The 20,015-nt window shown below is 43.3% G+C and overlaps 1 protein-coding gene across 12 annotated transcripts in view; it reads right to left on the bottom strand.

Annotated features, from left to right (window-relative positions):
• Map3k13 (mitogen-activated protein kinase kinase kinase 13) overlaps positions 1 to 20,015 on the bottom strand; it is a 140,962-nt gene that overhangs the window by 35,005 nt on the left and 85,942 nt on the right. For 10 of the 12 annotated variants that reach the window (XM_029544309.1, XM_029544310.1, XM_029544311.1 and 7 more), the window contains one exon: positions 2,341 to 2,897. In XM_029544309.1, coding sequence (XP_029400169.1) covers positions 2,341 to 2,812 — 472 coding nt within the window. In that variant the 5' untranslated portion in view covers positions 2,813 to 2,897. Of the gene's footprint in view, positions 1 to 2,340; positions 2,898 to 7,550; positions 7,573 to 19,552; positions 19,727 to 20,015 lie in introns of those variants that run through there. The other 2 variants (XM_029544316.1, XM_029544320.1) reach the window with 2 other exon arrangements.

Raw genomic sequence — 20,015 nt, 5'->3', positions numbered from 1 at the left:
AAACAATTAAAGGGCTTCTTTTAGCAAGCATGGATAATAATTTATCCGAGTCTAGAGCTCAGTGATACACTTGGAAACAGAGATCTCCAGGGGAGGATGCAAATTAGCACTGAACACGCAGAGGCTCTGAGAACCAAATGGAGCTTATTGAGGAAATATTGTTTGGTTCTGTGAGAAACAGAACAAAGCACCTCTAAAGCAAGCCAAGGCTAGGCATGGTGACACACACCCGCAGTCCCAGCACACTGGAGGCTGAGGCAGAAGGGCTGCTGAGAGTTAGAGGCCAACCTAGGCTGTACAGTGAGTCCCTGGATAGCCATGGCTACAAAGCAAGACCTAGTCCCCAAAACAACACAAAAATTACAAATGAATAACTAAGCAGAGGGCCGGGGTGTGGTTCAGAGGTACAGCTGTGTATGTGCGGTACACACACCCCTCTCCGATGTTGTCCTCTGACCTCCACATGCCCGTCCCCCAGGTACATACACACATACACTCACACAAACTAAATGATAAAAATTTAATAAAATATTTAATTTTATTGTGATGTCGTTTATAATCACTAAAAGTACAAACAAATGTGAAGCCAAAGGGGTTGCTTAAATATCAGCACATTTAAATAATTATGTATTATATAGCCATTAAATTATGCTTGCTGAAGAGGTCTGGGTAATATCTCAGTGTCTAGAGTCTTTGTCTAACATATATGCAGGGCACTGGGTTCAATCCCCACCACTGCCCCAAATCACAAAACAAATAAGAGATGCTGAAGAGTCACACTTCAGAAATGGAAAAATCTTCACGATATGAAGTAAACTACTTTTTTTTTTTTTCAATGCTGAAGGCTCCTCAGGCCTCAGGTATGCCCATTGCAGGCTCTAGTACCAAGCTCAGTCCCCAGGCCTTTGCATTTTCCCCAAACAGAGTCTTATTCAGTTGCTTTATCTAACCTTGAGATCATTATCTTAGCCTAGGAAGACTCTGAATCGTGATCGTCCTACCTCTCCAGTAGCTGGGATTATTGACATGAGTCAGCATCTGCTATTAAAAAAAAAAAAAAAGCAAAAAGCACAAAAAACCCTCAGTAGCTGAGGGAGGGGTGGGGCCAGCCAGCTGCCCAGTACCTGGTCCAGCAGGGTGGATGCTGTGCCCACTGCTGACGTCAAGCTGTAGAGCAGAGATATTTATTTTCATAGTTTTTGAGACAGCGTCTCATTACATAGTCCACGCTAATCTAGAACTCACTATGTAGACGAGTCTAGTCTTGAACTCGTGACTCTCTTCCATCAGCCTCCCTAGCACAAAGATTAAGCACATATCACTATGTCCAGCCTGATGTATTGTTAAAATATTAGTGACTATTACTCCTAAGGTATGGATGATAGATTATTTTAAGTTTTGGTGGGGAAGTTGAGTCATTTTGTTTTAGAGAGTAAACTATTTACAACATCAAGAACATATGCTTCTCTTATTTCAAATTGAAATATATGAATATATATTATCCAATGATGGGAATTTAAGGCTGGGTATTTTATTTATTATATGTAAGTACACTGTAGCTGTNTTCAGACACTCCAGAAGAGGGAGTCAGNTCTCGTTAAGGATGGTTTGAGCCACCATGTGGTTGCTGGGATTTGAACTCTGTACCTTTGGAAGAGCAGTCGGGTGCTCTTACCCGCTGAGCCATCTCACCAGCCCAAGGCTGGGTATTTTAAAATAAGAAATTACACGCTCTGCAAAACAGAGTCTGCTGTATTCTGAGTCTGCTGCACCTGTATTGCAAGACAAGACTTCTACTCACGTGGCCATCAGGCTTGTTTATACCTGTGGTTTTGTTTTTTAAGTGACAATTTCATTTTGTTGCTTAGGAATGGCCTAACTTAGCTCAGGTAACCCTCCTGCCTCAGCCTCTGAATAGTTGAAAACTATAAGCCTATGCTACTATGCTTGACTTTGTCCATCAGACTTTTTCACCCTATAAATGATCAGTAAGAAAACCTAAACGAACCCATGATGCCAATCATTCATAAGTTATATATCGATACAATTATATTAAACTATTAGATATCTTTGAAGACATGTGATAACAGACATCTTAACCTTACGTGTGCGCTCTACTCCACACACTGTTAGGCTGCTGGACCACAAAGTCCATTTGGTTCTAAATGAGAAGGAACCCCTAAGTATGAGCTTGCTCCATCCGAAGTCTGTAGGAAGGTGAAGTGGGTGGCCATCTGGCCTCCCTGTTGGCTCATCCTTAAAGATTACACAGTTACTGGTGGGGCGGAGGGAGCGGTGCTGCAAGTAGCGCCTTCCCAGGACACCCGTGCTCTGGCTTACCTTGCTGCTGCAGTTTGTAATCAGTGGAATATGCCTTCCCGATGATATTCCACACGGGCCTCAGGCATCCAAACAGGCCTTCGAGAAACCCGCCGCTGCCGCTGCCTGACCTGCTGAACTGAATCTTGATGTCTTCGGGTCCGTTCGTGTTCTCTCCATCCACAGTGTTGCTGTTCCCCAGAGACAGGGTCATCTCTGACTCATCCTGTTCCCTTAGCTGAAGAACACTGTTCTCAAACGGGCCCCTGGAATCCTCGCTTACACTGGTCAGCACTGTGGTGGAGAGCGGGCTGCCCGTGATCTCCATCAGCTCTGACTGGATAGCCCCCCTCTCCTGAGGGTCCTCAGGGAGCTTGGGTGAAGGGTGGTTCCCCATAGCTGCAAGCTCATTTCGTCCACCAGAGGTTCTGTTCTCAGTCAAGGGTAAGTGCGGCAAAGAGGAGCAGCTCAGGTGCTCCTGAGGGTTGGCCATTGTGCCATGAGGGTGACCCAGGTCCTGAGATGACAGTCAGAAGATTACAGCAGCAGAGGTTTGATGCAAGAGAGGACTCCAAAACCTGGAGAAAAAAGGAGACCATGAGGCCACACTGTCCTTAGTACCTACATTCCCCCACTTCTGTTTACACAAGCAAAGCACTGAAACAGGGCTGGAGAGATGCTCAGTGATTAGAGATGACAGCTCTTTAGGGGACCTGGGCTTGGTTCCCAGCACCCACATGGCAGCTCACAACTCCCGTAACTCCAGTTCCAGGGGATCTGATGCTTACTCCTGACTTCAGTGGGCTCCAGAATGCACATGGTTCACACACACACACACACACACACACACACACTCTCTCTCTCTCTCTCTCTCTCTCTCTCTCTCTCTCTCTCTTAGGGAAACACATATATACATAAAAATAAGTAAATATTGTTTTTAAAAACCGCTGAAACCATGAGGAAGTTGGGTACAATGGAATACTGGGCAGCAGTGAAAAGGAATGCACTTACGATCATGAGAGAGTGTTCATGACATATCACTATAAAGAACATGTGTTCATGACATATCACTATAAAGAACATGTTAGGACAATATATGTGACACGTGCTTGAGAAAGTATTGGAAGGATATATAAGCACATATCCAAGAAAAGAAACTGGAAGGACTCATACAAAAAATGAACAATAATTCATTTCAAGGGGTCGAACTTCAAAGCTAAGCAGTTTCGATTTCCATGGTGTCCCAGCATGCTCTATGAACGGCCGTTTTGTTTTGAGGCAGATGGCCGCATGGTCCTCTCTCTTCCTTCTCCCTCTATTACCATTTTAATCAGAAAAATTTCTCCTTACAACAAGGGAAACCCAGGTTGCTCTGATGCATACATGCACGTGATGTATAGACGACTGAATGCTTCAGCCCCTCCTCCTCTCTTTGCTCTGGTGTCTTAGGCTGGAGCAACTTCGGCAGCTCTCAGTTCACACAGACAGAAGTCACAGGTGCACAGCAGGGCAAACTCTTGCGCTAGAACGGACTTTGTCCATCTAGGGCACCACACCTAAGCCCCAGGTTTCTAATCATTCTTCTCTTCTGATCTACCCACCAGAAACACGGGCGGGGGGGGAACTCTGAACCTCTGAAAACAACGATTTGCTGTAGATTACCAGATTGGCAAAAATCAATTTCAAATTTTCTGAAAGCAGGATAAGACTCTTTTTATTTTTATTTTTATTTTTAAGATTTATTTATTTATTATATCTAAGTTCACTGTAGCTGTCTTCAGACACTCCAGAAGAGGGCGTCAGATCTTGTTACAGATGGTTATGAGCCACCATATGGTTGCTGGGATTTGAACTCCGGACCTTCGGAAGAGCAGTCGGGTGCTCTTACCCACTGAGCCATCTCACCAGCCCCAGGATAAGACTCTTATCCCAGAAACAAACGAAAAGCTGGCCAATGAGGTGACATTAGGCTAAAACGCTTTCCCACAGCAAAAGAAACAATCTAACGTCTTGAAGAATCAACTCACAGGATGGGAGGAAATATGAACTACACCTCTAATAAGAGATAATATTTAGAATATATATAAAAACCTCAACTCAATAGCGTTAAAAACGGGCAGTAAGCTTAAGCAGGCAGAGCTAGCACATAGTGAAGATTCCTCCGAGAAAATGCTCGGCATCAACTCACCAGGCTGTGTAAAACCAGAACCACAAGGAGACAGCAAGCAAGGGCAAGGGCCGACCACCATCAGCCAACTGTGAATTGGTATAGCCACTGTGGAAAACAGCATGGTAGTTTTGCAGAGCTACCATGTGACCCAGCAATGTGCTCCTGTCTAAAGGACACGAAATCAGTCTGTCAGAGAGACATCTGGAGTCTCACATTTACTGAGGCATTAGTCACAACAAGTGCAGACCTAGGGGTCCATCAGTGGAGGGACAGAAAGAGAAGCTGGCAGATACACGAAAGTTGTATATCATCCAATGCAACATTACTCAGCCATGAAAGGGTGCTATCCTGTCATTTGTGACAACGTGGATGGAACCAAGAGACACTGTGAGAAAAATAAACATTGCAGCAAGTAAGATAGGCCTGAGCTCCCATAGAAAGTGACGGTGAGGGCCCACGGTGAATCATAAGTTAGTCAGTCAATGTAGCCCAAGAACAAGGGAGAGATGATTCAATCAGTAGCCTACAAAATAAATAAAATGAGAGAGAGGCAGGGGCAAAGAGAAGAGAGAGAGGCACCAAGGTGACCCTGACTGGGTGAGTAACACAAGACTCCTGTTGGTCTGCTCAACAGGTTGACCCTTAGCAAGCAAAGGCTCCTGCCTCCAACACTGGCCGACGACCTGAGTTCCATCTTAGGAGCTACACGACAGAAGGAGGAAACCAACTTCCCCAAGTTTACCTCTGACCTCCACACACATACTGTGGTGCATGAGCCCATGTGTGAACACACACACACACACATGCATAAACACACAGGTACACATACACACACACAGACACTTAAATACACCAACTCAATAAAAAAAAAAAAAAAAGAATGACCGATTTCAATGAAGATTACCTCAGTCTCTGTTCAGTTACTGACCTAAGTCCCATACATGCCACTCATCTAGGTGGGAGTGTGTGTCCCTCTCTCTTTAGAAGGCAACTTGGGAGCTCATCTCACTTTCTTTATTCCCCTTTGTTGAAAATAGAGTTTTTTCATACAACATATTCTGACTACAGTTTCCTGTCCCTTGCTCCTCCCAGACTCCCCATCTCCCCTCCCCTGCAGATCCACACCCTTTCTGTCTTTCATTAGAAACAAACAGGCATTTATGAACAAGAAAAACAGTACAATAAGATTAAAAAACAAACAAACAATGATATCAGTTTCCTTAATCAATTTTCTTTCATTTCCCTCACGTCTTTCCTTCAAGTCTTTATTCTTCATCAGCACAAGACACTGTGAACCTGAAAAGCCACAGGCTGAGATATGGAAGACTGGCTGAAGCAGGACACAAAACAGAAGAAATTATGGGGAGCCAAGAAGGAACAGGAGCTCCCTCACCCTGGAATCCAGCAGAGGAAAGTCCCAGCATGGCTGCCAACCATGTAAGCTTCTGCCTCCTTCTCCTTCATTAGCTTGGAACTTTCTAGGAATCTCACCAGGAAGCCCACTGACAGGGCAAGGACACGTTCTAACCCTGTGCAAGCCTGGTGGCTTCTAGTTTCACCTTTATAATTACACCCAGGGCATTCTGGGGCCACTACGCTTCTTCCACTTAACAAAGGAGAAAAGAGAAAGGTTTCTTAGCAACCTTCTGAGATGTAACTTGAGAGCCCCTAAAATGTTATATCAGGTTAATATTAAGACAATTAATTATTTCCGTACTCTCCCTCGGGAAACACATCACACATCTGGATGCAGCTTCCTTTTCTCTGTGTGGTTCTTTTACTGCACTTAAACATACACTAAAAAAAACCAAAAACCTTCACCAGGTCTTCAACCCTGCTTTGCTTCATTGGCTAGCCTTAAAACTCTTCTCCTTGCCAAAGCTGTCAATCCTCCTTAGGCTGGATCCCCGGGCTGCTAAGGGTGATCAGGTGGAACCATGCCTTTGTTCTCTTACTACTGACACGGTGACTGCTAGTCATCCTGCATCCTAGGACTCTAAACCTAGGCTATGAGGGCCAAAAAAAGGCTCTATTGCCCTTAAAGCCACAACAGCACTAGTACCAGATGGTCTCAGGCACATGCAGAATCAAAAATAGAAAACTGTTTAAGAATCTAGAGTAGGGAGCTTGTAACCAGACAGACAGCTCAAGGATATTCTGAAAGGGCAGTGTCCCTCACTTTGGCTATGAGACTGCTGAAATGACAGACCCCAAGAAATGGGAGGAGAAAACAGCTGAAGTCCAGGGCCCAACAGAGGAGAAACTTGTCTCCCAGAGGGAGATCTGAACTTGTGGAAGGGCCTTTCAGGAGAAACTGGAGCGGAGACAATGATGGCTGCTCAGTGGATAGGACCATACACCGTGGCTGTTTATGACTCTGCTCTTTATTTAAGCCTACACACCACACCAAGACCTTGAAGGCGGATTCAGGGCAGGAGTGGGGGGGGGGGGTCAGCCTTTTCTCAATATGGCCACATTGACTCTCTCCCCCCCCCAATTTATCTCTGTAATTGGCTTCTGAGGACAGTTAGCTGTGCCTCACCTGTTAGATATGCTAGACCTTAATAACTCTGCTCTCACACTGGAGAATGTGGGGGAAGGTGAGATGGAGATAGGTCACGGTGGTGTGTGCCTGTAATCCCAGCCCTCGGACCTAGAAGCAGATGGGTCAGAAGTTCAAGATCAGTCTGGGCTAAGTGAGACCATGTCTCAAAAAATAAAGCAGAACAAAGAGTATTCTGGGGGGAGGGGATGGCTCAGCAGGCAAAGTGCTTGCCTAGGAAGTCTGGGGATGAGATCAGCCCACGGCCCACTGCGTTACCCCACGCTGTGGAAGCCATAGTTCTTCAGGCCACGCCCTGTCCTCCCACACTCCATAGCGGCCTTTCACTCCATTTTAAGGGTAGAGAATGACATGCAAACCACACCACCTGTCCTGCAGCGCCACAGGCTGATGAACGCGTTATCCCTGGGAGTAGGAAGTGTGCTGGGGGCTGAAGCCAACTCTAATGCTAGTGTGGCAAGCAGTTTAATTCTGATTGCCCTTGACTGGGCTGCTGACACCTGGTACAGTAGTGATGCACACGTTGGGGCTTGTCTGTGTGGGTGCTTCCAGGGAGGACCAGCTGAGGAGAGAGACCATTCTTGAGTATGGGTATTGTCATTCCATGGGTTGAATTTCTGGGCTGTATAGAAAGGTAGAACGGAGAGGGCAGGTGAATATTGTCATCCCTGTTCTCCACTTCCTGACGTGCTATGAGAGTTATCTTAAAGGACAGCAAATTCCATAATAGCCCCCCAATCAGATGTGCACCAGGCTAGAACCCCCCTCGCTTGCCATTTCTTATAAAACCTTGTCCTAATGAGAGTGTGGGGATTCACCCTCCTGCTCTGCTGTGCCAGAGACAGCAGTGCGGCCCAAGCTCCAGCTTGAAATAAAGAGACCCCAGTGTGATTGCATTGGAGTCGACTCCTCGGTGGTCTTTTGGGGCTCACGAAGGAGGCACAGTGAGAGTTCTCTTGTCATGTTTTTGGATGCAATGGTGGAAAAAGTTACTAAGACAGGACAGAGGTAAGAGGCAGAATTGGAATTAGACCTTACATGTGGAAAAAAAATGTTCCTTACAAATGCATGAAAGGAACACATAGGAATTTTGAATTGTAGGCATAGATGAATGAGAAGAATCCCAAGTGGACTAGCCAAGGACCGGAGATTCAAATGTCTTGGAAGAATATTCCCCAAGTCAAGGACAGCTATGGGAGAGATGGTTCAGCTGTTCAGAGCGCTTGCTGCTCTTTCAGAGGACCTGGGTTCTGTTCTCAGCACCCACAAGACAGCTGACAACTATCTGTAACTCACATAAAATATATAAATCTTTGGGATATTAAGTAAAAAATAAAAGCACATGTACTTTTAATCAGAATATACTGTATGAGAAAAGAACCTATTTTTAATAAAAGGGGGGAAAAGAAAAGATATACAGATATAGAATGCAAACAAAATAGCAAATACATAAGATCAGGGAAGAAAATCCCCATGGCATATCATAGTTAAAACACCCAATATTCAATTCAGAACAAAGGCAAGGTGCTGAAAGCTGCAAGAGAAAAAACACCGAGTCACAGATAAAGGAAAACCCACCCTAACAACAGCTCTTTGTCAATGGGATGTTAAAAGCCAGAAGTGCTGGGAGCCATGTGCTTCCCTTCTAAAAGACCAGAGAGGCTCACAGAGACTCCTGTACCTACCAGAGCTATCTACTCCAGTGAAGGGGGAAAAAAAACTTTCTGTGGTATAAACAGCCTCAAAGAATTCATGTCCACCAAACCAGTCCTACAGAGAATACTGGAAGCTATACCTCAGTCTGAAGAGAGGCATAAACATAGCTGAGAATCTATAGAAAGAAAACAAATGAAGCTGAGCCACCAAATAAGGCCAAGGACACAAACAGAAAAAAGACAATAATCGGCATACACCTTCCAAGAATAAATTAAAACATAAATTACTTCTGTAATTTCAGTTTTTAAATTAATTTTTTTTTTGGAAAAAAAAAATTGGGGGTTCAACCCCTCAATCAAAAGACATCAGAATTAAATGACATCATACACCACATGGTCCTAACATATCTACAGACTATGCCATCCAAACACAAAAGAACATAAATTCTACTCAACAGCTCAAGGGAAACAAAAAAGACACACACACACACACACACACACACACACACACACAGATAAGCCAAATTAATAGAATCAGAAACGAATAAGGAAGCATTCTAACAGGCACCAAAGAAATTCAGAATGTTATAAAGTAAAACTTTAAATACCTGCACTCCATTATGTTAGAAAAATCTAAAAGAAACAAATTCCTAGAGTCATCCAAATCATCAAAGTTAAACCAAGAAGAGACAAATATCCTACACAGACGCACATTCAAACCGTAATAGAAAGCTTCCTGACAGAACAACAAGCAAACAAACAAACAACAACACACACAACAACAACAACAACACACACACACACACACACACACAAACCCAGGCCTGAATGGATTCTCACAAGAATTTGAAGAGGTGTTCAAAGAAGAGCTATACGAATACTTCTTGAATTATTTTTTAAATTAAAAAAGGAAAAAAAAAAAAAAAAAAACGGGGGCTGGTGAGATGGCTCAGCAGGTAATAGCACCCGACTGCTCTTCCAAAGGTGCAGAGTTCAAATCCCAGCAACCACATGGTGGCTCACAACCATCCTTAACGAGACCTGACGCCCTCTTCTGGAGTGTCTGAAGACAGCTACAGTGTACTTACATATAATAAATAAATCTTTTTTTTTTTTTAAAGGAAAAAAACAGAAAAAGTACTTCCAAACTCCTTTTATGAAGCCAGCATACATTTAAAAATGCTCAAGAAAATACTTGCAATCCTAACACAGGCAAGTGTCACATCTACCCTTATCGAATTGCCTTTATCCCAGAGATACTGAGATGGTTCTACATACACAAGTCAATAAAGCATATGCACGGGCTTAAAGACAAATATCACATGATCATTTCCATAGATGTAGAGAAGTCCTGCAACAAAACTTACCATGCCTTCATGATAAAAGTCCTAGAGATAGTGGGGCTGGACATTGTACTTCAACGCAGTGAAGTATAGGGTATAATTTGGTATATGTCAACACAATGAAGTATATGATATAACTTGGTATATGTCAACACAATGAAGTATATGATATAACTTGGTATACGACAAACCCATAAGCCACCATCATTCTAAATGGAGGAAAACTTAAAGCATCCCCTTCAGAGCTGGGAACAAGACAGGCTGTCCACTATCCCGACTCTTTTCAGTGTTGGGCCTGAGGCATTAGCCAGAGAAAGAAGACAAGGGGAGGAGATAAAAGGAATAATCATGAAAAGAGGAAGCCAAGTCACCCCCACTTGCAGATGACAGGAGGTTTTACATAAGAGATTCCAAAAATTCTACCAGAAAAGTTCTTGAAAGGATCCATATTTTCAGCAAAGTATCAGGACACAAAATCAGCTTACAAAAGTCAGCCTCCTTTTCTCACATTAATCACAGACACACCGAGGAAGAGATCATGCAAACCCATTCACAGTGCAGCCAAAAATACATCCAGGGGAAAACCTGACCAAGGATATGATAGACCTCTACAATGAAAACTCTGCATCTTTAAAGACATTGAGGAAGACAAGAGCCTGGAAAGATCTCCCATGGAATAAGCATTGGTAAATTAATACTGGGAAAATGACCACCATCCACAAAGGAATATAGAGATTAATTACAATCCCAATAAAAATCCCCATCTCATTCTTCATAGAAATAGAAAAAGAATAAAGAAATAGAAAAATCCTTAAACTTATACAGAACCACAGAAGATCCTGGATAGCCAAAGCAATGTGAAACAACAACAACAATAACAACAACAACAACAACAACAAAAAAAAACTGTTGGAGGGATTGCCATACCAGATTAGATTTCTGATTATATTACAGAGCTATAGTACTAAAAGCAGCACACTGCTGAGACATTAACAGACATGTAGACCAATGGAATAACATAGAAGACACAAGTCCATGCAATTACTGCCAAGTTATATTTGACAAAGATGCCAAAAATACGAATTAGAGAAAAGACAGCACTTTCAACAAACGGTTCAGGGAAACTGGTTATGTACACACAGAATGAAATTTTACCTATAGCTATTACCGGTTACACAAATTTACTCCAAATGGATCAAAGAGCTCAATGTGAGACATCACAGACAAAGGCAGTACTGTATAACATACAGAAAAGGTCTCTCTGAATAGGACTCCATTCACTCGGGAGTCAAGGCCAACAATTAAAACTGGGACCTCATAAAACCAAAACACTGTTCAGCAAAAAAACAAAGCAACTGAGTGAAGCAGAAGCCTACAGAGTGGGAGACAATCTTTACCATCTGTACACTTACACAGGATTAATATCTCAACTAGACAAAGAGCTCAAAAACAAACAAAAAATGAAAGAACAAGAAAACAGACAGCCAGTTAAAAAATGGGCTGTGGCTATGACTCAAAACAAGAGCCAAGCATACGTTCTGTGGTTCTGTATGAATTTTAGGATTTTTTTCCTATTTCTATGAAGAATGAAATGGGTTTTTTTTATTGGGATTGTAATTAATCTCTACATTTCTTCGTGTGTGATGGTCATTTTCACAATATTAATTATCAATGCTTGCCCCTTTGGAGGCCTTTCTAGTTTCTAGTCTTCCTCAATGTCTTTAAAGATGTAAAATTTTCATTGTATCTTTTAAAATGTTCCGAATCCTTGGCAATTAAGGAAATGCAAATTAAAACTACTTAGAAATTCCATCTCTCCCCAGTACGAATGGCTAAGACAAGGAAATAATGAACAGAAATGCTGGTGAGAGTATGGGGGAGGGACTCTCATTCCCTTTTGGTGGTGACAGTATGGGGGGAGGGACCCTCCCTGTTGGTGGTGACACAGTATGGGGGAGGGACCCTCACTCCCTGTTGGTGGTGACAGTATGGGGGGAGGGACTCTCACTCCCTGTTGGTGGTGACAGTATGGGGGAGGGACCCTCACTCCCTGTTGGTGGTGACAGTATGGGGGGAGGGACCCTCACTCCCTGTTGGTGGTGACAGTATAGGGGGAGGGACCCTCACTCCCTGTTGGTGGGATTGCAAACTAGTGCAGCCACTGGGGAAGTCACCATGGAGATTCTCAAAGTAGACTGACTACACAAGCCAGCTAAGCCACTCTTTGGCATGTGCCACAGGACTTGACATCCTACTCTACAGATATTGGCTAAACCCTGTTCATTGATGCTCTAGCCACAATAGTTGGGGACAGAAACAACCTACATGCTCTTTGAGCTGATGAGTGGATAATGTGGTTCATACACAGTGGAATTCGACCTGACTTAAAAAACAGAAACAGGAGTTTTGTTGGTTAATGAATGGAACTAGAGTATATTATAAGGAATGACGTGGCCCAGATCCCAAAGATAAACAGGGCAAGTGCTCTCTTATTTGTGAATCCTCACTGCAAATCCCTAGATTTGAGTTTAATACCTGAAGTTACCAGGAAAGTGACAAAAGGACCGTGGCAGGGAGGGGCTCTGAACGGAGCTGTGATGACAGTCTATGAGAAGGGAGAAGAGAAGTAACACTGAGAATAACTGAAAATGCCACAGGAAAACATTATTTTATGTTTTCTTAAAGATGTGTATACTACATATAAGTATATGTGTATACATATATAAATGGTTTAAGTGAAGTTACACTGTTGAAATGAAATGATCGCCTAAGACTGGTAAAACCCTCCAGGTTCAGCCATGAAAACCCTCTCTTTGGTTGTTGGTCAGAGGAGCCCAAGAGACACCCCCCCCCAAACGGTATAGGCTATTGCCACTGCCATTGCCCTTGATTGCCTCCCAGAACTCGAATGTTAGACACTTCTGCATACTCCACACAGTTTGGACATGGGACTTAGAGGAATGTAGCTGGAGATTCAAGGATTAAAGTTCACCCCAACTGTTTTCAATGCAAATCAAGTCCCAGATAGGATGCAGGTTGCTGACCAGAGGCAAGCCTGGGATGAATCCTTCTTTTTCCTCCTGGCTCCTTCTACTAGCTTGCTTGTGTGTCCATGCAGAGATACAAGTAGCCACAGTCTCACCAGGACAGATGCCAAGAGAGACAGCAGCTCAGAATGCTACTCAAGTTGGATCCAAGGTGTTTGAGGAGGCACAGACCCACTGAAGAAGTAAGCTTGCACCTCTAAACAGCGGCACAGGTTACCTACCCAGTGATCAGCACTCTCTGAGGTAGGCAGGCATGAGGCCAGTCTCTCTGTGTGCACAAGGCTTCCCCTGTGCTTCCCCCAGAATATGGGCACGCCCTCGAAAAGCCACAAAGGCAGGGCAATCAAGAGAGGCTGAACAAAAGGGGAAGAAAAAAACCTATCTCCATGACTATATTCAAATGTGCTCAGAGCTGTATTTCAGAAGGGTGTGGGAAGATAAAAATATCGAGATTTTACCTGTTTGTGTGCACCCACCCGCTGCCACTGCAGGGTAGAGCTGGGAAGCAGAAGAAGCTGAAGGGAATAGCAAATGACTTTCCCAATGCCATCTGCTCTTTTGTTCCGGTCCCCTCTCCCTGTCCACGTTTGGTTTAGGTACCCTTCATGGGGACTGACTACTTGGTTCTTTTTATTCATGAAAAATCAACACTATTATTTATTTGAAGGAAGGGAGATAAAGCAAGATTGTTAAAACATTGGCAGGCAAGTGGAAAAGATGTGGAATGTCAGAGGGGTAAAGGTGAGAAGCCCGCCCACAGGCTACCTGGCCACCATGGCAGCAAGATGCTGCAGCCACAGCCTTTGGCCTCTGGCAGCAGGAGCACATGACAGCGCTCCTTCCCAGCCTCGGGACACACTTCTGCCCTCTGAAATTTGTGTCCTCAAAAAGAAGTGATTGGTATAAAACGAGTAGGCAAGGGTTAGGCAGCAGCTGCACACTTGGCAGGGAATTGCCAATTTCTGGAATTACCTTGGCTTTATGCCAACATCCCAGGATGCAGGAGAGAGAGAGAGAGAGAGAGAGAGAGAGAGAGAGAGAGAGAGAGAGAGAGAGAATGGATCAGCCTTGGATTAAATAATTTTATTATATAAACAAGATAATGTTATTTATTATTAAGTTCAGATTTTACTTTCATAAAGCAAGTAGGAACAAATCAGTTTTAAAAATTTAGCTATAAATAAATAAATAAATAAAGACTATAAAATCTTCAAAATTGAACAAAATTTTAAATTAAACATTATTTCTGAGAGTTATTGATTAGTGGTGAGCTCTTTTCAGCCAGCCTCTAGTATTGTCTTTATTTATTTATTTATTTATTTTCTCTCTCTTCTTTAGCCAAAGTCCTACTATGTAGCTCTGCTGCCCTGGAACTTTAGACAGGCCTTGTTATGTAGCCCAGGCTGGCCCTGAGTTAACAGCCCTCCCGCCCTAGCCTCTGGGATGCTGGAATCTGAGAAACTACCACCCCGGCTAACCAAATCTAAAATAAGAAGACATATGCTCAACTCATATGAAACCAAGAGGAATAAAGGAAGAACTAGTGGGGGGGCAAATAAAATTTTCCTTTAAAAATGAAAAAGTTAAAAAGAAGGAAAGCAGAGATCACAGCTGCCAGAGAGGGGTAGCAAGGTGGCTTCTGAAACGCCTCTGAAATGCCAAGGGAATCAGACCGGGCAGCTCAGGGGCCAGAGCAGACACAGGAGAGAGAAAGCACAGGAGATTCAATTCCCTTGTCTCTAACTACAGCAGCTTTTTATACTCCAGGTTTTAATAAATCACAAAATGCAAGCAAGCTCAAAGCAGCTATAATATTTGAGAGAATGTTAATACCCAATTATTCTGATATTAAAAGGAGAAATAAATGCCCAGAGTTTTATCACTGATGTTTTAAATTAGGAGATTATTTTTATTAATTTAAGAGACTGTCTCCAGGAAAACACTGCTTATGGAAAATGACAATTAGATAAATTTAGCATTGCTGTAAAACACATGAGCTCTGGATTCAAGCTTTCTGGGTCACTCACGCATCTTGGTGCCTGTGCTTCTTTCTGTGTATGTAACAAGGGTTAAATAAGGCAACACAGCATGCTTAGCCTGCTCTGAGGTTCAGAGCCAGGCACCAATGAAGGTTTGTTATTTATACTTTAATTCATAAGCACTGGATTCTAAAATAAGGAAGCGCATGCTGTGTGAGTGTGCGTGACGAGTGTGTGTGTAAATGACTTCAGACTTAGAATGTTCTGTCTCTACCTCTGCACACTAGGATTACAGCCACCAAGCCAAGGAAGAATTATTATTGTCTGTGTAATTAAAAGTGAGCTCAAATGTCTGTGGTTTTCTTAAAATCCCTTTTCATTCTCTGGTGCGTCTGTTCCCCTACCCACAGGCCACAGTGACTATGTGGCGGTCAAAGGACGGTGTGCTGGAGTGAAATATTTTCTCCCACCACTCAGGTGCACCATGGGGATTGCCATTGAGGTTACAGGCTCGGCAGCAGGCGCCTTTACATGCTGAGCCATCTTGTTATCTTAAGAACATGAATTTGAAAACAAATTTATATTTTCTTCATTGGAAAAAAGAACCTCAATGTGGTCACAAAGAATGGATGTTCCCATTTTAAAATGAAAAGGCTATTTGTTTTCAAGCCGTTCCGAAGATCAGCCTGCCCAGAATTAAATGGTCCCACTAAGAAACTCAGCATTGCTGTTCATGGGTCCTGGACCTGGGACCGCGCTGACTAACCCCAGAGTCTCTGCACTTTATTTGGTTTTAAAAAGGATATGCTTTGAATAATTGTAAATGTTGAAAGATGAATGACTCCCTCAGTGAGGAGGGGTATCACAGGGATGTCATCTGATAGTGAGAATAAAAACATTTAATGGTTGCTTCTAGTAAACACCATCTTGTGAACACATCATGTCACATGGTTCTTCTTTGCAGACTAGATATGTCTTTAAAGGAATCATCTGTTTCTAATTAGACTGATCTATATTCCAAATGTGCCAGCGGTCATAGCGAAGGTAACCTTGGGACTGTATATAATCATTTTTCTGAATTCAGATTTCCAATGTCTGGGTGACCACTGTCTACACGGTGAATGACCAGCAGCGGCAAGCACTGTCATTTATGTTTCTGTGGGCTTCCAAGAGTCTAGGTCCTGTTAGGAAACAGATGGCATCGTCCAATGGGACAAATGAAAGTTCAATAAAATAGATCATTTACAAAGGGGTGGACAGAAAAAGCACAGGGATAGTCTGTGCCCCAGCCAGAGTTAACTGAGCTAGTGAGTTCTTTCCTAGACAAGGGAAAGAATGATTGCTAGTCTTGGTGTACTGGCTAGTTTTGTGTCAACTTGACACAGCTGGAGTTATCACAGAGAAAGGAGCTTCAGTTGGGGAAATGCCTCCATGAGATACAGCTGTAAGGCATTTTCTCAATTAGTGATCAAGTGGGGAGGGCTCCTTGTGGGTGGTGCCATCTCTGGGCTGGTAGTCTTGGGTTCTATAAGAAAGCAAACTGAGCAAGTCAGGGGAGGCAAGCCAGTAAAGAACATCCCTCCATGGCCTCTGCATCAGCTCCTGCTTTCTGACCTGCTTGAGTTCCAGTCCTGCATCCTTTGGTGATCAACAGCAGTATGGAAATGTAAGCCGAATAAACCCTTTCCTCCCTAACTTGCTTCTTGGTCACGATGTTTGTGCAGGAATAGAAACCCTAACTAAGACACATGGAGATCATAGTTACTGGTCACCAGTAAAAACGTTGGTCCTTGATGGAGCGATGGAGCAAAGTGTGGTGATGTGAGTGTGGGCCAGAGAAATGGATACTGAATCACAACCTGCACACTCCTGCTCTCCAAGATCCCAGGGGGTGTCACACTGAACCCAATAGCACCTAAGAAGCAAGGTATCTATCTCTACGTGTCAACCTCTGTAGGCACAGAACAGGGTGCTGTGTCCACAAGCATGGTTGTGCCTGAGCATCATAGCAGTGGGGAGCCCTGCAAAGGCAGAGAAATACTGGGCAAAGCTGGAAGTGACAGCTACAGAGCTGAGTCCATGCTGCTAAGGGGCTTCTTGCTGCGAACACTGAAGCTGCTGTCAGCCCCTGGCTCTATAGACGCGGGTATCCATGAGAAAATGTCCCTTTCTGCCTGAGCAAATGTGTGGGAACTCTTTTTTCTTCCAAACATGGAAAGTGCCATTATTATATTTTGGGTTATCCATGGAGTATGCTGAACACCATTTTTATTACTGAAACCATATGAGATCCTTGTTATGATTAAATACTTATCACAGAGGCCCCTTTCAACATGGGTTATGAAAAATTATAACAAAAGGCTTCTGCATAGGATTTATGTTAATACTAAATAAATGACATAAAAGTGACTTTTGAAGCTATGAAGTGGGCTGGAGAGATGATTCAGTGGTTAAGAGCACTGGCTGCTCTTAAAGAGACCCTGAGTTCAATTTCCAGCACCCATGTGGTAGCTCACTACTGTCTATAATCCCAATAACAGAGGATCTTCCATTCTCACACAAACATGTAGGCAGAACACCGATGTATGTAAAAATAAATAAACCTTTAAAAAAAAGCTATAAAGCAATAACCCAATGCTGGTCACCCCTATTAAGTCTGACGGTGGCTCTAGGGAGGGGACAGATGATGTGTTGCTTAGCAACAGTCTGGACATCCTTTCCAGGGTCTAACTGGGTGAGTATATTCCTTACCTCTCATCAAGGAAACGTCTCTGTACAGCAGACAGAGTCCATTGCAAAAAACCACAACCGATCAAAATTCAGAGTTGTGGAACCCAGTTCCGCCTGACAGCCCTCTAACACACCCCCTGCACCTAGGGCTTGAGGATCACTGTGGAGGTAGGGAATTTGCTGTGTGACTGTGTCTCCTAGGATAGGAGCTACACCCATAAAGTCTCAACAACATGGCAGCCTAAACATGAGTGGGACAAGGGTGATACCAAAGACAAGCTAACATGGACGGAGGGAAGGAAGCTCATGAGGCTCATGAGGAATGAATGAATGAATATATTTATATATATATGAACTACAGGCATCTAATCAATGATAAGTGGGAGAAACAGCCCTCCCCAGGGAGGAGCACAATAGTCAGCCCATTGGGTAGTGTGTGTGTGTGTGTGTGTGTGTGTGGGCATGTGTGTAACAACAAGAAAGGAAAAAGAGGTCATGAATTTTAAAGAGAGTAATTGGGCAGGATACATGGCAGAGTTTGACAGAAGGAAAGGAGAGGGGGAAATGATATAATTATAGTCTCAAAAACGTATTTAAAAAGTACTGCTGGCATTGCCATTAAGAACAGCATGACCCTGGACAAGTGGGAAAGGAGGGAAATTACATTACGATATTTTCTCATCCAGTCACAGCAAGGCATTCTGATTGCTCGGTTGGGCAGTGAGGTCTAACTGAAGTAGAGGTGAATGCAGCCCATGTAGTGTGACCTTAGAGCCAGGGTGTACACGGAGTACAGAGCCCTGTGATCCCGCACAGACATGGTAGGCAGGATGCTTGTAAGGGTCTCCTGCCACCTTTGCTCGCGTGCTAGTCCTTTGTTGCTTGGAAACGCTGGAATTTTAAACTGTTGAGAGAGACAGGAGTACCATGGCTTCTGCTTCTCAGGAGAAACCATTAATTCTGATAAATGTGTGAATTCACTATGTGAAAATTCAGGTCTTATTTACCTCGGTACCCTGTGTCCCCTGCCCCTCCCTGCTAGTTGGCTCAGCACCAAATAGAGGCCCAGGTGTAATGGGATATTTCACTTCATGGAGAGAACTTTCCGAACACACAGGATCATAAGTAGTTCCTTATCTGTGCACTGCATGTTCACAATACAATAATAATAACTGGTTTGAGGATATAGCTCAGTAATGCAATTCTTGCCCAGCATGTCCAAGACTCTGGGCATGTTCTATGCCTCAAAAAAAGAGAAAGAAAGAAAAAAAAAAAAAACAACAGAAGCTAATGCTAACCGAGGTCCGTGCCTATCACAGCCTTAAACAGGTTTCCTGATTACTCCTTGTGTTATCCCTAATAATGCTTAATAAACAAGCTGGAGTGCACACTGTTTCAATGACCCACAGTCGGCTAAGTGTTAAACACAGGAGCTGAGCACAGTCCACCCCACTTCTGCAGCCAGAAACCAAGACCACAACTGTATCTTAACACGTTATGACCTTGCTATGTAGCCCAGGCTAGCCTGGAACATGTACCCTCCCCACCCCCACCTTTTAAGTCTTTTAAGCACTGGCTCAGTACACACTGTGCTTCGGAAAACAGACTAGAACATTTTGAACTTTACCAAGAATCTAAACTTGAAATCGGCAACAATCAATAATCTTTCCATTTTAGAATATGGATTAGACTTGGTGCTAGGGAGTCAACCATATCTACAATTTAATTTAATTATTTAGTCCATACCTATGATTTATTCATTGGGGGGAGTTTCCATTTCTATTCCCAAAATAGCCAAGACTGTACACTATTAAAGAGTCCTTGATGAGCTCCATCCACTCAAAAGATGGCAATAAGGGAGGCTGTCAGGAATTACTATTCGCTCTTGATGTGTCCTGCAGACAACTGCAGGTGGTGGCCCTGGTGGAAAGAACAGATGCAGAACAACAGACTAACTATGAGTGGAAATAGGATGTAGCCTTTCAACACAAACATTAGTTTTACAGAGGGTAGAACTTAGAGACACCCTCAGCAGGTTCCTTTGGAATTATAACTTGAACCCATTGTAAGAGCATGTTTAATAAGTGTATATAAGCACTCCTGTGTATGTGTTTATGTGCATATGTGTTTATATGCAAGTGGAGGCCAGAAGTCAACTCTTGTGTAATCCTCAGTCACCCTCCACTTATTTGTCACTGGAATGACAGGC

This window comes from Mus pahari, chromosome 12, assembly GCF_900095145.1.
Source record: "Mus pahari chromosome 12, PAHARI_EIJ_v1.1, whole genome shotgun sequence".
NCBI classification, from domain to species: domain Eukaryota; kingdom Metazoa; phylum Chordata; class Mammalia; order Rodentia; family Muridae; genus Mus; species Mus pahari.
This window is presented reverse-complemented; position numbering and strand designations above follow the sequence as displayed.